At 61.3% G+C, this 18,530-nt stretch overlaps 5 protein-coding genes across 5 annotated transcripts; 4 read left to right on the top strand and 1 right to left on the bottom strand.

Moving 5' to 3' along the window:
• Positions 1–2,571: 2,571 nt before the first annotated feature.
• Positions 2,572–4,593, top strand: LMXM_08_0900 (putative mitochondrial DNA polymerase beta-PAK; the record flags this gene model as incomplete). Its single annotated transcript, XM_003872596.1, has 1 exon — positions 2,572–4,593. The coding sequence occupies one exon, from the start codon at positions 2,572–2,574 to the stop codon at positions 4,591–4,593; it is 2,022 nt and encodes a 673-aa protein (XP_003872645.1).
• A 1,424-nt stretch (positions 4,594–6,017) lies between these two features.
• LMXM_08_0890 (mitochondrial DNA polymerase beta) lies at positions 6,018–7,148 on the top strand (the record flags this gene model as incomplete). The annotated part of the gene is made up of 1 exon (XM_003872595.1): positions 6,018–7,148. The coding sequence occupies one exon, from the start codon at positions 6,018–6,020 to the stop codon at positions 7,146–7,148; it is 1,131 nt and encodes a 376-aa protein (XP_003872644.1).
• Positions 7,149–9,019: 1,871 nt separating this feature from the next.
• LMXM_08_0880 (conserved hypothetical protein) lies at positions 9,020–10,531 on the top strand (the record flags this gene model as incomplete). The annotated part of the gene is made up of 1 exon (XM_003872594.1): positions 9,020–10,531. The coding sequence occupies one exon, from the start codon at positions 9,020–9,022 to the stop codon at positions 10,529–10,531; it is 1,512 nt and encodes a 503-aa protein (XP_003872643.1).
• A 1,543-nt stretch (positions 10,532–12,074) lies between these two features.
• LMXM_08_0870 (hypothetical protein, unknown function) lies at positions 12,075–13,334 on the top strand (the record flags this gene model as incomplete). The annotated part of the gene is made up of 1 exon (XM_003872593.1): positions 12,075–13,334. The coding sequence occupies one exon, from the start codon at positions 12,075–12,077 to the stop codon at positions 13,332–13,334; it is 1,260 nt and encodes a 419-aa protein (XP_003872642.1).
• Positions 13,335–16,676: 3,342 nt separating this feature from the next.
• On the bottom strand, positions 16,677–17,549 carry LMXM_08_0860 (hypothetical protein, unknown function; the record flags this gene model as incomplete). The annotated part of the gene is made up of 1 exon (XM_003872592.1): positions 16,677–17,549. The coding sequence occupies one exon, from the start codon at positions 17,547–17,549 to the stop codon at positions 16,677–16,679; it is 873 nt and encodes a 290-aa protein (XP_003872641.1).
• Positions 17,550–18,530: the final 981 nt, after the last annotated feature.

Raw genomic sequence — 18,530 nt, 5'->3', positions numbered from 1 at the left:
AAGAGGGAGCCTGTGCGGGTGCCAGTGCTGCTTCCACCACGGTACGCCCCACTCCCCCCTCCCCCCCCGATACACCACCCAGAGGCCCAGCCATCACTATTCAACCCTTCCCTCCCAATAAAGACATTCTTAGCCGAGAAAGCGAAAAAAAAGCAGATGCGGCTTTTCCTCAGCTGGCCTGTGCCGCGCACAGGGTGGAGTATCCGTCGCCGCCGTGCTGACCCACTCTACGTAGTGGCCGCCGCTCTCGTTGCGGCATCTCTGTCGTGTGCCGACGGCCAGCGCCTCATTCATGGGCCGCCGCGATTGTCGTCGACGTGGCTGCGCGGTGCTAGGCGTCTGCCAGGGTCCTCCGCGCTCCTGCCTGCTTCATCGGCGGTGGCGGCGTCGCTAACAGCGCAGTGCCGCGGCGTGTCGAGCACGACGAGCACATCAGCGGATGCGACTGCTGCCGCCGCTTCTGCTGCTGCTGCTGTCGCCGCTCTGTCAACGGGGACGAAGTTGCGCCATCGCCGCGGCGCTCATCGCAAACGCGGCCGTGTCTCGGCGACGGTGGCGGCGCCCACGCCGCCCCTCGATGCCCCGCTCGGAGATGGCGCGAATGGCAGCTTCTCCGTCGTCGATCCTGTTGTGTCGGCGTCTGTGTTGGTCGACCCATCAAACACATCCAGGGAGCCGCTCAGGCGACGAGCGGTCAAGGGCAGTGGCGCGGCGGCTACAGATGCGCACCTGCGTGCACTGGGCGATACCGCAGCTGAGGCGGAGCCACCGGCGGTCGCCGCTGCCGCTCACTTCAACGGGTTTGGCACATCCGTTAATAAGCCTTCGAAGACCCCTCAGCCAGCTGGCGAGGCGGATGCTGCTGAGCCGGTGCTCGCACCGTCCGTGACGGCTGACGTTGCCGCCGAGATGTCCTCACCTTGTTGCAAAAGGAAAGGCGGGACAAAAAAGAAGGACGCCAGGGGACGCCGCGCGGCGGTGGAGGCGACTGTGGAGCCGGTCGCTGCTGCTGCTGCGGCGCTGTTAGCAGACGAGCCAGCCGAGGCACTCAAAATGGTCTCTGCGGTCTCACGCGAAAAACTATCGCGAGGCCTAAAGAAAAGGCGCTCGAGGCGCAGCGGTGCCGGTACCGTCACGGTTGCCTCTGCTGGCGACGCCGAGGCGGATGAGGTCGAGACTGCCGGTGTCACTGTGGTGCCATCTGTTACTGTCAGCCCTAATCTCGCATCTTCATTGACGGCAGGCGCCGGTGAAGAGGAAGGGGGCACACCCGCCGTCGACCTGGTGAGAGCCGCAGCCGTGCCCCCGGCCCCACAGCACGTGGATGCCACTGATCGTGCGGTCGCGTCCGATGCCGACGTTGTTGAGGGGCGCGTGAGCAGCGGCAGCAGGAAGCGTATAGCGCGGCAAGCGAGGCAGAAATACGTCGAGGAGTCGGCGAGCGCGAAGATCTCGGAAGTCGTTTCAGACAGCAACAAGGACGGTAGCGCTGCTGATGTAGACAAGGACCAAGATAACATCAGCGAGGATGGTGGTGCTCGACGCAGTGGCCAGCGCAGGCGAGCCAACTCACGCACCCGAAGTGGCAGGCGCCTGCGTGCTAAGGCACCAACAGCTGCCACCAGCGCTGTAGGAAAAGACGCCATCGTGGCTTCTGTGGCCAAGTCGGCCACGGAGGGCGCGATAGACGCTGCAGAGCAAGTGCCAGGGATTGATGGAGCGACAGCAGGAGGATCCACGTTGGCGGCCTTCTCGCTTCTCACTGCGGCACCGTCCCACAAGCCCGCGGGCAAGAGCACCACCACCATGACCGTCACGACTGCAGACACTAAGGCACCAGCAGCTCCCACCGTGGGGGTGGCGTCGTTGGAGTCGAAGACGGATGCCGACAGCGAGGCTCCAGCAGAGGCCATCAGCTCCACTGCTGCCTCTCGCGCGCCCATAAACAAGGGACGGGCTGGAGGCAAACGAATGAAGAAGAGGCTGCTTGCTCCTGCCGCGGCCACCGCGGCCCCGGCAGCGGTAGTGGCGGCATCACCACCACTCATGGCGGCTGCTGCTAGCGATGAGAAGATGGCAACGACACCGCGGCCGGCGGACTCGTTCAAGAAGCTCTTCGACACTGTCGACGCCGCGAAGGGGATCTCCTCTCTTGCGTTGAAAAAGCGTCTGACCGCGCAGATCATTCGTCGCCGGTGGCAGCTGCAGCGAGGGCTCAAGTTCTCCCCGCAAGCCCTGTTTTCCACCGCCACACCGACAGCAGACGACGCAGGCGCTATGGCAACCCCAGCAGCAGCCAAGGTCGACGAGGGGGCAGCGGCGGTGGCGGTACCGACGTCGTCCGCCCCTTCGCCGCAATCACCGCGCCGACGTGTGAAGCGAGGAAAGACGTCCGGTGCACTTGAATCGTGTGCGTCGTCGCTGAGAGCAGCTGCGCCTCTACAGGAAACGCTGGCACAGAGCGGCGAGGCGGCTGTCGCAGGTGGTACCAAGTCGAAGAGCCGTATCACCAAGAAGGGTGGCAAGCGTGGTGGATCGGCGGCAAAGAAAAATAGCGCGCACACGGTCACCATGGCTGCAGCAGCGTCCGTCGCACCCGTGGCGGAGCCGGCGAAGATTGCTGCGGTCGAGGATCCTGTCGCTGACGCGGAGCGAGAGGCGGATGTGGCGGCGGCAATGGCAGCAGCGGTGGAACTGGTGTCAAAACCGGAGGTCATCGATGACGAGTTCTCGCTAGCACCGCAGCCGGACGACGATGCCGCAGCCGATGCGACGTCAACGCTGCACTCCCCATCTGCCCTCGTCGCCGGCCGCGCGTCGCAGGAGCAGGAGCAGCAGGAGCTGCTTCAGAGTGCCGGCGTCTCGAAGGCCGCTTCCGGCGCCAGTGGCGGCAGCAGCGCTAGCGGATCGGGGAATCATGCCGGAAGTAGCGGCATTAGCAGCGGTGGCAAGGGCGGCAAAGGCGCGAATTCGAAGGACACGCTCTTCTTCCCCGACTACCGCGAGCGCGTCGTGCAGATATTTGAGCAGCTGACGCAGATCAACAGCGCCCTCGGCGAGCGCTTCAAGTCGCAGTCGTACGGGCGCACGGTGGAGCGCTTCAAGCGCGGCGACAAGGTGTTTCAGCTGCTGCCGCCGAACCTCCTGCCACTGCCAGAGGACGACCCGAAGAAGAAGGCAGTAATCGAGGCGCTCTACAAGGATGACCCTGCGGCGCAGAAGAAGCGCGTGGAGGAGGTGGAGCGCAACCGGGCGAAGCGCAGTCTCGTGCTCTCCAGCGACAACCTCATCCCAGGCCTCGGGACGAAGCTGCGGGAGAAAGTAATCGAAATCCTTGTGACGGGTGGCTTGGAGGAGCTGCACCATCAAGAGGCGAAGCCCATCATTCGCGCCATCCGAGAGCTCACACAGGTGCACGGCGTCGGCCCGCGCACCGCTATCGACTACTTCAAGAAGTACGACATCAGGACCGTTGCGCAGCTTCGAGACTACGCCATCAAGGCAGGAGAGCTCGACATGAGCAACAAGGATAGCGGCAAGCCGTCGAATCTAGTGGTCTGTGCTGACAAGTCAAAGTTCCACTTGAACGACGCGCAGCGACTCGGGCTTGTCTACTACGAGGATATGTGCCACCGCATCCCGCACGAAGAGGGCCGCCTGCACGAGGCTTTCATGAAACTGCGGATGCGCAAGTACCTTGGCAAGGACTATGAGCTTGTTGTGTGTGGTAGCTACCGTCGTCAAGTTGAATCCGCAGGTGATATCGATGTGCTCATCACGCACAAGCGCAGCACGACGGAGGGCGGTGGTGGCAGCAGCAGCAGCAGTGGCCGTCCTTTGTTACCGCCGTCGGAGGTGCTTGGCGCGTTCCTCGCTGGGCTCAAGGCGGACAAGTACATCGAGGCTACGCTGGCGCAGGGGCCGACGAAGTTCATGGGGCTGTGCCGTCTGCGCGCGGTGGGCACCGAGTCTGTAACGGCTTCTACGGGCAAGGGCAAGGCAGCGAAGGCGAACGGCAATGCGTCGACCAAGTTCCGTGCGCGTCGCCTCGATGTCCGCTATGTGGACTCGGACAGCTTCCCTGCAGCGATGCTTTACTTCACCGGCAGCAAGAACTTTAACGTCATCATGCGCAGCGAAGCCATCAAGAAGCACTGCATCCTTAACGAGTACGGCCTCTTCCGCAAGCCGACGCGTAAACAGATGCAACACTACAGTGTTGTGCAGAAGAACCCGGATATGAGTTTCCACGATATGATCACCCGCCTCGCTCGCTTCGACCTCTCCGCCATCAAGGACGAGGAGAATGAGGTCGCCAGCGGATCGCCGGCCGAAGCTGGAGGCGGGGCTAGCGGTGCGACTGCTGCCGGGAGCGGTGTCAGCGGCGACGCAGACGGTGCGGCATCAAAGAAGGTGACGGCTGCGTTCAAGAAGATTAAGAAGAAGGGGAAGGAGAGGACGAAGCAGGAGCTCGCCGAGTTGCGTGAGATGGCGAAGGTTGTGGAGCGGCAGCGGGTAAAGGCGTGCACGGAGCGCGAAATCTTTGAGGCGCTGGGCATGGACTACGTCCCTCCAAAAGACCGCAGCGTGTAAGGAGGATGCGTGTGCCTACACGTGTCTGTCTCGGCAGCTCTTCGGCGGCGAGAGAAAAAGCCGTTTCACGGCTCTTCGATTTCTCCGTGTCGCATGTTGGCTCGCATGCGCATGCGTGCGCGCGCGCGTCTGAGAGTGTGTGTGTGGGGTGGGGTGGACGTACCGCGTAGATGAACTCATAGATACGGACGGTGCGCGAGAGGGCTCGCGACCGAGGCGGCTGAGGTGAAAAGTGCTGTGTGTACATGTGTGTGTGTGTGGCTGATGATGAGCGCTTCGAGGTGTCGATGCGGTTGCGCATTTTCTTTGCGTGCGTGCGTGCCTCTCACGGATAATCTTCGCGTGAGTTTGTAGTCTCTGTTTGAATGAACAACACCAAAGCGAAGAAGGGTGGGTGAGTGGGAGTGGAGTGGGTGGCAGGCAGAGGCGAGATGTAAAGGAATAAGGAGAGCCGCAGAACCAGCGGGCGGCGCGCATTGAGCGAGAGGAGTGCGCCCCGACATGAAAGCATTGCCTGCGCGTGCGTGCAGTTGTGTAGAGACGTGTGCCCTCTCCCCTTCTGAGGGAACACCTCCACGCGGTGGCTGACCACTGGGGGAGGCGTCACCGAAGAGGGAGGGCGAGGGCAGATTGGGGTTGTCCGCTCACCAATCTGTTCGCGTCCTCACGACCACCGCTCTCTGCCGCCTCTGTTCTTCCTCCCCACTTCCATTATGTCTCGCGCGGCCCCTCTCTCTCTGACGGTCCCACTGCTGCCACTGCGACTGTTTCCGAACACCGATGCTGAGCTTCCCCGGATGACCACCGTGACCTCGCGCAACTGCCTTCGCGCTCTGCCCAGATGTGCATTAAAAGCGGTCACCATCCTCCTCTTCCTCCTCAACGCCCTTCTCTACTCGTTCTCTGCCTCTGCCCATGTTGCCGGCGCCGCGCGAGCACCGCAGAGAGCACTCATCTTCGACGTTAAGTGCAGCATCCGCCTACGTACCTCCCCCTGACTCTCGCATACATATACCTGTAGGTATATATATATATATACACACGTGTGCACATCAGCCCTTATAGAGAAGGAACAGGTCTCCCTCAAAAAGCAAGAGAAACGCGTTCACGGCGTCATCGGCATACGCCGACTCGCTCCACTTACTTTTTTCACAGCCCCACGGACAAGCACGCGCTCGCCACATGCACATACGCGTCCCCATCGAGCTCTAGATACCGACACACGTCCGTATATATATATATAGAGAGAGAGAGAGAGAGAGGCACGCACACGCACCCATACGCGCTCGCGGACATACACGGCCCTCGGTGATACGGGCTCTTACTCTTTATAACGGATCGGACGCGTCTCGCCACGGGCTGTGCGAGTGCGTCTTTGCCTCCCTCCGTTCCTTCTCACGCTCCTCCTTGCCAGCAGACGGACAATGCTCCGCCGGACGTTCCTGCGTCGCGATCATCGCGAGAACATCATCCGCATCTTCCAGGAGATGGCGGACTTGAACAACGCTCTGGGCGAGAAATACAAGGTAAGCAGCTACCACCGCAGTATTGAGAGTCTCAAGACGAACCTCGACAAGCCCCTCAACACCCCGCAGGACCTGAAGGCGTTCTCCGGCTTCGGCGCGAAGCTGCTGAAGAAGGCGGAGGAGATCATGGCCACTGGGAAGCTCGAGGAGCTGGAGAGCAAGACGAAGCCGAAGCTGAAAGCCATCCAGGAGCTAACACAGGTGCACGGCTTTGGCCCTCGCGCCGCCGCGGCGCTCTTCGACCGCGAGGGCATCTTCACCGTGGATGAGCTGCTGCAGAAGGCTGACAGCATCCCGTCGTTGACGGACCAGCAACGTGTCGGCATCAAGTACTTCTACGACATCAACGAAAAGATTCCGATGCAGGAGAGCGTGCTGCATGAGAATTACCTGCGCGAGAAGTGCATGGAGGTGCTCGGCAAGGACTTCTCGATTCTGATCTGTGGTAGCTACCGCCGTCGCCACCCCTTCAGTGGCGATGTGGACGCGATCCTATCACGCACCCTCGACGCGCCGCCACTGAGCGAGCCGGTCGCCGCTACCGGTGTACTAGGACACTTTGTCGAGTTCCTCGAGGGCATCAAGTACCTGGAGGCGACCATGGCGCAGGGGCCCCTCAAGTACATGGGGATGGGTCGGCTGCCGCCCCGCATTGTCCGCGACAAGGCTGGTCGCGAGAACACGAAGGTATACAAGGCGCGCCGCGTGGATATCCGTCTTATAGAGACAAAGAGCGTGCCGACGGCGATGCTCACCTTCACTGGCAGCAAGAACTTCAACGTCATTATGCGCCAGGCCGCCATCAGCAAGGGCTACTTACTGAACGAATACGGCCTCTTCAAGCTGGGCACACCGGAAGAGGCGCGCGAGCTGTACGAGCGCATCGGCATTCGCGGTAAGAATGCTGGCGAGGAGCTCGGCGTCCCGAAGGACGAGCTGGAGGACAAGCGTGTTGAGGTGCGGTCGGAGCAGGATGTGTTCGACGTACTCGGGATGCCCTACGCCAAGCCGGAAAACCGCGACCCGTAAAGTCCGTATTGTGGTTACATAGGCATAGAGAGGGCGAGGCGAAGATGAAAGTCCTTTGCCGCTGTGATGCGGCACACCATAGATTGTTCAGGAGCGAGTGCGACACCGCAAGGAGGGGGGCGGGGCATTCTAAAAGAGAGAGGAAGAAAGCCACACCCTGTGCTGCCGTGCTCGGCGGTGCGGCTGTGTGGTGCATACACGCGTGCCACTGCTGTTACTCGGTGTTTTGACCTCCCCCTTCCTCTTCGTTGTCTTGGGTCACGCTGTGCTGTTCCTGTGCGCGGCTGTACATGCACATAGGTGCATGTACCCCATCTTTATAGAGCGCCGGCGCGCTCGCGTCCTTCGTGCGCGTTGTCGTCGTGGTGCGGTGATGTTGAGCGGTGCCGCGTTATTTTCTGTTCTTGTCGTCCCTTTTGTGTGTGTTGCGGCACCCCGTGATGACCGCCCGGGCATCCCCCTCCCCCTCCCTGCGTGGTATCAACAGGGTACCGTGCACCCCACCCCCACTCTCCCTGCATGTGTGTGGTGGTGGTGGTGGGTGATGAGGGGGGAAGCCAAGCAGCCCTCCTATATCCCCTGCCGAGTGCCGAACTGCTTCTGGTGGTGACAGGGCCATCCACCTACGACGTGGCGAGGTGAGAGCGATGTGTCGCTGCTGACGCCAGCGGCGAGGCCCTGGATGGCGCTGTGATGGAGCGACCTGCGGCTGTGGGCATGCCTGTATCATCCATATGATGGGCAGGGTGTCCACGTGACCCGCGCGTGTCCGACCTGGCCCTCACACTGCGCACTGGTGAGTTGGTAGTGGGCGGGGCCCGAGGCACCCCGAGGTGAGGGGGGGGGTGCACCAGGCGATGGGGCGCGTGGCCGGCCGGTGGGCGGAGTGGCGTCGGGCTCGTGCTCCCTGGTGGAGAGTGGCCGTGCTGAAAAGGAAAAGTTTTCTCCGCTACACGCGTGTGCATGGTTTTGTTTTAACGGTCTTCTCTGTGTGTGTGTGCGTTTGTTTAGGGTTTGGTGATGTGTGCGGCGTGTTCTTCCGTTGTGGGCGTGGTGTTGCTCTAGTGCATCCGTCACAGCGCGGCCTGTAGCGGCGGGGATAAGCGAAGAAAGAGGAGCGCGCGCGAAGGATCTTCTCCGCCCACCTTCCCCTCCGCTCCCGAAGGGTGTGTGGGTGGAAGGCGCATGTGTTGGCTGTGAACTGTGGCGTACTCGGTTGTGTTGTCTACCTTTCGCTTGGCTCCTGTTGTTCGGACTCGTTCATCGTGGGTGCCATGCCAAAGGCCAGTGCAACCACTCAAGCAGACAGGCGGGCAGACGACGGCAACAACGCACACGCACACACGCACGCAGCGAAGCAATGAGTGAGTCAACCCCCTCTCAACCGGCTCGCGCCGGAGGCGGCAGGACGACGTCGTGAGGATGGAAGATGAAAATGGGGAGGAGGAGGGGGGGGACGGCGGCATCACTGAGTTTTGTGTGCGTCGCATGCTTCATGTTGGACCTAACCCTCTCTCGCTGCCATCTTCTCCGTCTTTGACTCGCTCCCCGCTGCATCCTCCGCGCTGGTGGCCACGTCACTGGTTCACGAAACTCTCACGTTCGGTCCAAAGGCGCACCACCACGCTGCTCGCGGTGCTCCTCCTGCCCTGCCCTCCCTTTTACTGGCTCCCTCATGCCATCGACATCTTTTCAACTGCTGCCCACTTCGCTCCCCCACTTCCTGCAGAGGTGCGCACAAGCCAGCACGTCTTGTCATTCTGAGAATCGACACGGCGCAGACGAAGGGGCACTGAAAGGACGCACACGCACACGCACTCTCCATTTCTCAGTTCTTCTCATTTTATAGCGTTGTGCGCTCTGTCGTCCCAATGAGCAGCTACGTACACCCGACACAGGTCTCCATCGGCGCCGCCCCGCGCATGGCGGTGCAGGAGATGCACCCGGATGCGAAGCGCAAGGGTCGCCGAGTTGTGGCGACGATGGAGCTGAAGCCCGGAAACGCGATCTTCGCCGCTTCGCCGGACATGGCAGTGTTGTACTCGCCTTTTGCACGCCACATCTGCGCCCGGTGTCTCGTCGCCGACGTTCGCGCGTGCGGGGAGCCGCAGAAGACACATCACCACCACCACCCACATCAGCAGCAGCATGCCACACTTTCCCGACCCCCCATTGGCGCGTCGTCTTCGCCGTCATCATCGTCCTCCTCGACCACCGCAGCCGCCGCCGTCCCGGTGCGCCCCTACTGCTGCCCCAACTGCGACCAGTTCGTGCTCTGCGCACCGTGCGTGGCTCAGCTGCTGCTGGACAGCGGCGTGGATGTGACGAGTTCCGCCGGCACGGACGCGGTCCAAACGACCGGCCCCCTGCTGCAGCGACGCGGAGAGGGTAAAAGAGGCAGCAGTGTCGTGGATGAGCGACTCCACCTTCACCCCCTCCTCCGCGCACACGCGATATCGTGCGCGTGGTACACCTCCCTCCCCGCCTCCATCCGCGCACCGGGCAACGATACTGATTTTCTACGCTTCTGCCTCGACTACGGCGCGCGTGCGTACCTCGGCGACACGGCCATGATGCGTGCACTGGCGACACTCGACACGAACGCGAGCGTGCAGTCGAAGGAGTCGATGCAGCTGTGTGAAGTTTTCGCGCGTGACCGCGTTGTGGCGACGTTTGGGAAGGAGCCGAAATCCACCCTCGCCACCGCAGCATCAGCCAAGCACACGGGGGGTGGTGATCCTCTTTCGAATCAGGCTGGCGCGCACGCCTCCGGTGGTATTCACCGTGGTGGCAACAGTGATGGCGTCCGCTGCCGCGGCAGTGCAGCTGTGGTTCCTTTTCCTCCACGCTACCCCATTTCTTGGACAGACCTGCGCGACACTCTCCTGCGCACCCGCTGCAACAGTATCGGCTTCCCGTACAACACGGAGGAGACAACGGGGTGGTCGCTGCACCAGACGGTGTGCATGCTGAACCACAGCTGCGTGCCTAATGCGGCTGTCATCATGCTGCACGACTCGGCGGACGCCATGGCGGCGGCGGCCGCACTGGCAGCGCGCACTGGTGCTTCACACGCCGCACTGCCCGAGGAGCGCACGCAGGAAGCGGCTCGTCGAAAGGCCAGCGAGCGCATTGCCGCCTTCCGGGCTGTTGCGACTTCCTCGGAGTCGCCGTACTCCACATCGTACTCGCCGTCGCTGGCCGGCTGGATCGGGATCGAAGCGACTCGCCCCATCGCCGCTGGCGAAGAAATCACGATCTCTTACGTGGATCTCGGCAGCCTTGGTGACGACCTGCAGACGCGCTCGAGACACCTCCTGGAGCAGTACCGCTTCTTGTGCACCTGCGAGCTGTGCATGCGCCAGCGTTCACAGAGGCGGTGAGGTGTGCAAGAGGGCCGACGCCTTCGTCACTTTCAAGGGAGACTCTGGGAAGGGAAGAGGAGGGGGTTGGCAGGCGGCAGGGGTTCGCAGTACTGTCTCAGTTGTTGCGTGCACGGTGCGGCGCATGTATCGCTGCGCCCTTCGCCGATCGACTCCCTCTGCTGCGCTCCCCCTCAGCTCACACGTCCTCGTCTTCTCTGGCTTGCTGGAGGAGACACGAGCGCATATGTAGCCATGCCGTCCTCATCACATCTCGATGCCATGGTCGTGCTCAGTGCCGTTCGGCCGTTCCGTCGGCACCGTGGGAGGGTGTCGAGTGGGCTGGCTGGTTAATAGGGGTGCCGCTGGTGCATGCCTGGTGGTAACGCACTGCTGAAAGCGACAAGGGGCAGTCTGGAGAGCGAGAGCGAGCGGGGCAGGGCAGGCGCCTCCCTTCCTCTCTCTCCCAGCCCAAGCAACTATAACGAAACTGTCGTGATTTATGGAAAATAAAGATGGACCGGCGACGCACAGGTACGTGCACATGGCTGTGCCAGGAATGCGCCATGGGATATGCATGTATATCTGGTTGCGTGGCAGTGTACGCAGGTGCCTCTCAGCGCGAGACCACGTGAGTGCCTGCGCCCGAGAGAGAAGGACTCTACGCCTTCCTCCCCCAAGGACGGCTAAACTGGAGGCAGGAAGGCGGCGGTGGCGGCACGTCTTCCTCTTCCCCACTCTCTTTCGAATGCGTGTCACTGGCCACTCTGACATTTCTTCAGCGCTCAAAACTCGAGACCTTGTTTCGCATCGCATCACCGCTTGCTCTCATGTATGTTCGCCAGCGCCTCGCCGCACCACTTTTCCCCTTCTCTCTCCCACCCGTTCCGTCGCTCTCTCTCTGTCTTTGGCTCCTTTGGAATACCACTGGCTGCTGCTGCTGCCTACGCTCGCACGCTCACTCTGGTTCTCCTCACATGTGTCCTGGCGGCTCGCGGGAACATCGCCCCCCCCCCCTTCCTTACACGGGCACCTTCTTCCTCCCTCGGCGACTGTGATGTGCGTTGCATGTGGGGAAGCAGAGTAGTAATAGCACCACCACATACCCTCTCGCCTTCCCCCCGCCTATCTCTTGCTTGCCCACTTCGTCATTATCATCCTATTCCACGCGCCCTCTCTCGCTCGCTCTTCCGTTTTACTTTTCTACATTTGTCCTTTCCCCCTCCCACCTCATCTGTTACACCTGCACGGACGTATACGCGCGCGTCTCCTCGCAGAGTGTTCGAGTTGCGGCCGTGTTTTGTGTGCTTCTTCCACTTCACATCTTTGTTCGACCACTTCTCCTGTTTCTTAGGCCTGTCCTCGTTCCGCCCTGCGTGGCGTTCCCAAAGTTTGCCCTCACCCCACCCCCCACCCCGTTCTACCGCTCCTGCTGTACGCGTGCTTGCGTACCGCATTCACCCGCCCACCCCCTCTCTCTCGCGCGCGCGTGCGCACACAGTCACCCATACGTGCCTGTGCACAACTGGATCACCTCTCTCTCCCTCTTCGATTTCCCACCGGAATGCAGAAGCTCCGCGCCGACTTTACGAAGCGCTTCGACTCGGAGAACACCAACATGACGGCGTACCGCGACTACAACTTTGAACGTTGCGTGAACGATATGCGGCGCTTGCAGAGCGCCATCAACCACTTCGACCACGCGGTAAGGCAGGGCATGATAGCAATGAAGGAAATCGCGAGCGCGTACGAGGCTGTCGGGCAGGCCTTCACGGAGCTGACCCTCACCAACAACAACCTCGTGTCCGGCCCAGGGGAGGACGAAGACCCGAACCCCTATCCGACTGAAGCGGATGTGCAGTACATGTCGCAGCCCAACGCCGGCGCCGCGGCGGTGGACTACGCCGCCTCCGTCGCGAGCACCCGCATGCCGGACGAAGCCAACTCGCGGGTGCGCCGCCTGGCAAAGACCTTCGCTGAGGAGGCGCGCCGCATCAACGAGGGTCCGCCGTTCCAGTCGTACAACGCCGGCATTCACCGCGACGTCCATAACCGCCTCCTCCCTGTTTTGGAGCATCTTAAGAGCATCAACGAGTACCGTCACAAGCGCACCGAGGCACTGGAGCGCTACAACAAGTGCAAGGCCGAGGTAGAGAAGGTGGAGAAGCACTACACGAAGAAAGGAAAGCCGTTCTGTGACAGCAAGGACCACAAGAAATACACCGAGAAGCGCGACGAGGCGTGGGAGGAGTACGTCAAGCGACGCGAGAAGTTCAACAAAACCTTCAGTATGCTGATGGAGGTGAACGACCACGCCGCCGCACAGATCATCCACCGCTACCTTGTGCTGAATCACGAGTATCTGCAGCAGTTCGTGGCCTCGATGGACCGCGTGCTGCCAGAGATGGCAGAGGTGTATCCGCTCAACAACGAGTACAACAGCATCCAGAACACGCTGATCCTCGAGGCGGTCGCGAACGCGAAAATGCCGTTCGGCGACCACTCGAAGGTGTTTTCGAAGCGGGCCCATCATGAAAAGCGTGATAGCGCCGGGGACGAGAGGCACGAAGATGTTCAGGAGGCTATAGACGCCCATTACGAGGCCCAGCATAGCACTCTCGCTTCCATGAGCTTAGAAGGTGGAAGCAACCTCGCCTCCGGCTCACGGCTGGGGGATTCGGTCAGCTACGACGCGCACGTGAAGCCATCGACGGCATTAGAGTCCACGGAGCCGTCGCACGACCCGATGCACAGCGGCGCCCAACGCGCCGAGAGTACGGGGGTGAATCGCGGTCCCACCATGTCGGAGCCGCAGCATATGTAGACCCAAGGTGGATATCTCAGCAATGGCGAAGCGCAGCCGCCGGGGACGGTAGAGGTGTGGCCAAAGGTAGGCTGCGCCGACGTGGAGCGCGCGTTGCGTGCGAGAGACCTTGAGTGGGCCAATAGGCTCGTTCCCTCAGCCATGCGCACTCACGGACACCCTCGCTGCTGCGCCGCCCCACTGACCCATCGTGATGGGCGCCCCACGCTCTCGCCCCTTTTCCTTTGCTGATTCGTTCAAGTAGCGGTGCAAAGGCGTGTGCATTGTGTGCCATACACGCACTCCGCCCTGCCCCACAAGCTTCTACAGCAGTGACGCTTTCACGCATCGGCGGGCGCCCTTGCCATGACGTTCTGCTGTGGTCGCCTACTCATCCACGTCTGCCCTCTCCGTTCACGCTCCTTTCCCTCCCTCCCTCCCTCCCTCCCCCCACAGGCCTCGCGCACGTGAAGTGAAAAAGCGCATATGCATACAGGCGTGGCACATTTCGCTCGTTGTGTTTTTTTTTTTTCGCAGGCTCGTGCGGATCTCTGCTCTTCATTTGCCTGTACTGCGGCAATATCTTGTCCGCTTTCTCCCCTCCCCCCTCCCCCTCCCTTTACATGTCAACCCAACTTCCTCTTCATGCTTCTCTCGTTGGCCGCTTCGGCTGGTTCCCCCTCCCACTTCTGTTGCTTTCCTATTTTGCGTCATGCGCACGTGTGTTTCTCTCCTCTTCGTTGTCTGGCGCTCGCTCTGTCTCGCTCCCCCACCCGCGCCCTCCCTCCCTCCCTCCCCCCTCCTCGCCTGCTGCTGTGCTTCTGCTGATGTGGTTGTCTGGTTTGAGGGAGGGGGAGCCGCAGGCGTGAAAGAGAGCGAGAGCTTGTCAATGGAGGTGTTGCGCAGTGCATGTGCTCGTGGCCAGGGTTGGTGTGCGCACACGCCACGCGCGTTCCTGTGCAGGGGTGTGCCTTCCGTGATCCCTTTTCACCAGGTTGCAGCGTCTCGCCCCTCCCCACCCTCTCGCCGTGCATGCCACATGCATGGCGAGGGCATCGTTCACAAGAGGGGTGCGGAGAGAGAGAGACAAGGATGGCGGTGCGCCTCGTGTCGCTGGTGTGTGGTCGCGTTTTCTTGGGATTCGATGCCGCATGGTTGCTGGTCCTTGTTCATGTTCGATTCGAGTGTTTGCCCCCCCCCGCCTACTCCAAGCGTGATGTTAAGCTCTGATGAGGGTGAGAGTACTGACTGAACGGACAGCGAGGAACAAGATCGACAACGAAGAGCAACCCACAAGACGCCGTTGAGCGCACGTGTGCACACTGGTGGCACACGCGGGTCACATTTCATGTGTGTATGTGTGTGTGTAGGGAGTGGGCCAGCGGTGAGATGCGCCTGCGCGCTTGCCTGTAGTCTGCGCAGGGCAGACTCGCCAGCGCACATCTGTCCCTCTCCCCCCTCACTCGGTGACACCGTGTGCTCACCGGCGGCACACACGCCCCGTACGCCGTCCGCTTCTCGCATCGGCATTGGCGTTGGCCAAGGGTGCCCGGTGGGGACGTTTCGTTGCCGCCGCGACTTGGCCCGCCGGCTGCTCCCCTCCCTGCTTGCCGTCGCGTCACCCATCTCTCCTGCCTCCTGCGTGGCTTTCTCCCTGCTTTTTGCGGGCCCCGGCCCTCGCGCTGGCTCAGCCGCCCCGCCGGGCCCCTTGGCGGCGGCCCGGGAAGCTCCGGCCGGCGCCCAGGGTTGGGGGTGCGCGAGGGGACAGCCCCCAGCCCCGCCAGCGGCGTGGGGGGATCGGGGTGGCGAGGAGGGGTGTGCGGGTGGGTGGGTGGGGTGAGGGGTGCGTTGGTCGGCGCGCTTGTGCATGTGCAGCGTGGGGTGGGGTGGGGAGGGCTCGAATCATCCGTGTGCGCGCATTCCGCTGTAGTTCGCATGCCCCGAGAAGCGGCCGCCGCGCATCATCCGTGCCGGCTGCGAACCGCACAGGGCACTCGATTTGTTTTTCTCTTGAGCGACTGTCTTTGGCTTCCTAATAGGAGGACACAAGCACACGGCACACACGCGTGCACATGAAGCGAGAGCAGCGCAGAAAGCGTGTGCCAGGCGAACCACAGTTGTTGGTGGCCGGGGGTGGGGCGGGGTGGAGAGAGGAGGGGAACGAAAAGACCAAAGAGAAGCGTAGGGGCTGGACGACGAGTGGTGGCAGTGTCGCGCGTGAGCGACGGAGGGGAGGAGGGGCGGGGGTGGCTTGTGAGTTTGCTTTCTCCTTTCTGTGTGCGTGCAAAGGGTGGATGCATCAACATCCAACAAAACAACAACAAAAGCCTCGCCACCGCATGAAGCCCCCACTCTCTCCCCCACGTGCCGCTGAGGTTGGCGAACCTTCGAAAGAAACTGGAAAAAAAACGAAGAGAGTGAGAGAGAAGGACGCATTCCGGAGGCCGCTGGGTCGTGTGTGCCATTCGCAAGAGAGGCATGGGGGAGACCGAAGGGTCACCGCTAGCAGCCGTGCGGTATACAGCGGCGCTGCCTTACCACGACGTCCCCACTATCACCTCCTTCACCCCTACTCGTGCGTCACCAAAGCACACAGCAGCACGCCTCTCTCTCCCTCCTCATCTCCAACCCATCCCCTCACGTGCGCATACATAGCCGTGGCTGTAAAGCGAAGGAGCTGACGGCCTCCGCAGTCAGTGCTAATATATATATAAATATATATTTTTTCTCGTTGGTGTAGTCTCCCTGCGGTGCCGCCTCGTCATCCCTGAGGGTGTTGCGTCGCATCCGCATCGTTCATGAGACACACACACCCTCACACGTCGCGGCTTCGGCTATGCCACGATGGAGGCGTGGCGAGCAAAGCGCAGGGACACACACACACACACACACACATAGCGAGAGAGGGAGAAGCAGAAGGGTGGGGATGGGGGTACGTACAACAGACACATCGCTCCCCTTCTCTTTCTCCCCCACGCGTCTCTCTCCCACGTAAACAAAACCATATATATAGATAATGTATCTGTTCCGCTTCTTCCGTCCTCCGCCTGGTAGAGGCAAGCACAGCGGAGGAGATGGAGAAGGGAGGGAAGGCGTGCAACAACAGGAAGGGCGGAGAGAACAGGACGGAACAGAAAAGGCACAACCTGATCCTTCAGCACGTACGCGCGTGCACACTCACATACCGCACGCACTCGTTCGATGGAGGGGGAGGGGTCAAAGAAAAAAGTAAAGAGCAGCGAGAGAGCTTAGCCAAGATGTGAAAGTAGCGATGCAGCCGGGAGCGAGGTGGGCGGCAGAGACGTCGGCAAGGATGTTGCATGCGTGCGCGCTGGCAATCTCTCTGATGGTTGTTCTCTCACCCTAAATAAAACGCGCAAAGGGGTCGACACCGCCGAACATGGCGGCGCGCTGCCTATGCATGTGGTATTGCATTGCCTCCATCATGCGAAATGGACTCTCGGGCCCACCGGTGCCAAAGAAATCTCCCGTGAACGGACCGCCCATCACCCCGCCGCGGGTGTAGGGGCTGAGCTGCCACTTCGATTGGTGCGAGGCCGACGGCGACTTTTGTCTACCCTGCACTTGCGCACGCCGAGAGGTGAAGGGGAACGGATCCTCAAATCCCAGCGGTGGCTGCATCATCTCCGCCATGATCGACTCCATACCCCACGGATCCCTCCAGAACTCTGGGGCGTCTGGATGTGAGCCGCGCTCGTCCTTCTTGCCGCTGCGGTGGTAGGCTCGTGAATTAGCGTCACTGTAGTCGTCGTCACCGTCGGGCTCTTCAACGATGGGGTCCTGTTTCGACGATCGATGCTTCTCCTTATCCCTGTGTTTGCCGTACACGTTGGCATTGCTACCACTGTCCGTGCGCGCCACGTGCTCGTCCTCGCCCTCTCGCTCCTCGACCACGACTGGACGCTGGCGCTCCTTCACGGCGCTGTGGTTGCGACCCTCGCCACCTCCGTGCGACACATATGTGAAATGCGCGCTCTGCACAAAGGCATTGCCGTTGTTGTGCCGGTTATAGCGCTCCTGAAAAGTAGGGTCGTCGTTGGAGTTATAGTAGTACGCGTACATCTCGCTGCCATCGGGGCCGCGCTGGTACAAGGACTTCGTATGGGTCTGCGGATCAACCTTTATCCGCCGCTCCACCGGCGACGCGGAGTCGTCCGGACGATGCGCAACAAGCGCGTCGTTCGTGCGGGAGGCGCGACGGCGATCGCCCGGCATCGGAAAATAGAAAATAGATAAGCAAACAACTCAGGTAAGTTTTCCCTTGTTCTTCTCCGGATCCGCTTCGCCGAATATGCTGAGGGGTGCTGTGTGTGTGTGACTGTGTGTGTGTGGGTTGGTGGCGGAGGTATGATGGTGGCACGCACCCGAGCCTCGACGGACAAACGCGCAAGGGCGATCCCTCTTTCGCTCTCGCCCGCCGCGAAACCCAATGGGAATAGATCGACGCAAAGTACCAGACAGGGCACGAACAGCGAGAAACGGGAGAGGGCTGCAGGGAGGGAGACGAGCGGAGGGGGAGGAGGGGGGGGGTGTAGAAGAAAAGGGCGAGTGACAGCGGTGCTACTGTCGGAGCTTTGTGCACACAAAGAGTGTTGTCTGGCCTTCCGTGCGCTGTGAGAGCGATCCTGGCAAAAAAAACGACGACGACGACGACCACCACGAGAGAGAGATATAGCAAAGCACGAGAGAGGTGAGTGCGACCACGGACGGCACACAGCCCATTTTTCTTCATAGTGATGAGGAGGAGGGTCAATGCAGGTGGTGCTGGGAAGAAGCCGAAGAGACACGAGTAGCTGTGCGCCCGTGCTCTGTGTGCGGACGCATCCGGCAGAGACTCCTTGCACACAAACCCCCGTATCACCAACGCTTGCAAAAGTACGTCGAATTACCACAAGTAGGGCCGGTGGCATTCCCTCACAGTAGGCCATCTCCTCTTCGCTCTCCACATGTCGCTGCATCATCGGTAACAACACACATACTGTACGGAGATCCGATCCCATCTACGAGTCTGCGCGCGTACACGTCGCCCGAAGCATGTACCCCCCCCCACCAACGAGAATCAAAACACAGTTATCTTCGGAGACGCCGCCCGCCCACCCCGTCACCCGTGCGCCACCCTTCACAGCACCAGAGAACAGAAGAAACATCCACGACGACAGCGCGAGGAGAGACAGCGACACAAACACACACACACAC

This window comes from Leishmania mexicana, chromosome 8 (assembly GCF_000234665.1).
Source record: "Leishmania mexicana MHOM/GT/2001/U1103 complete genome, chromosome 8".
Taxonomy (NCBI): Eukaryota; Euglenozoa; class Kinetoplastea; order Trypanosomatida; family Trypanosomatidae; genus Leishmania; species Leishmania mexicana.
The sequence above is the reverse complement of the archived record's forward strand: the minus strand, read 5'-3'. Positions and strand labels throughout refer to the sequence as shown.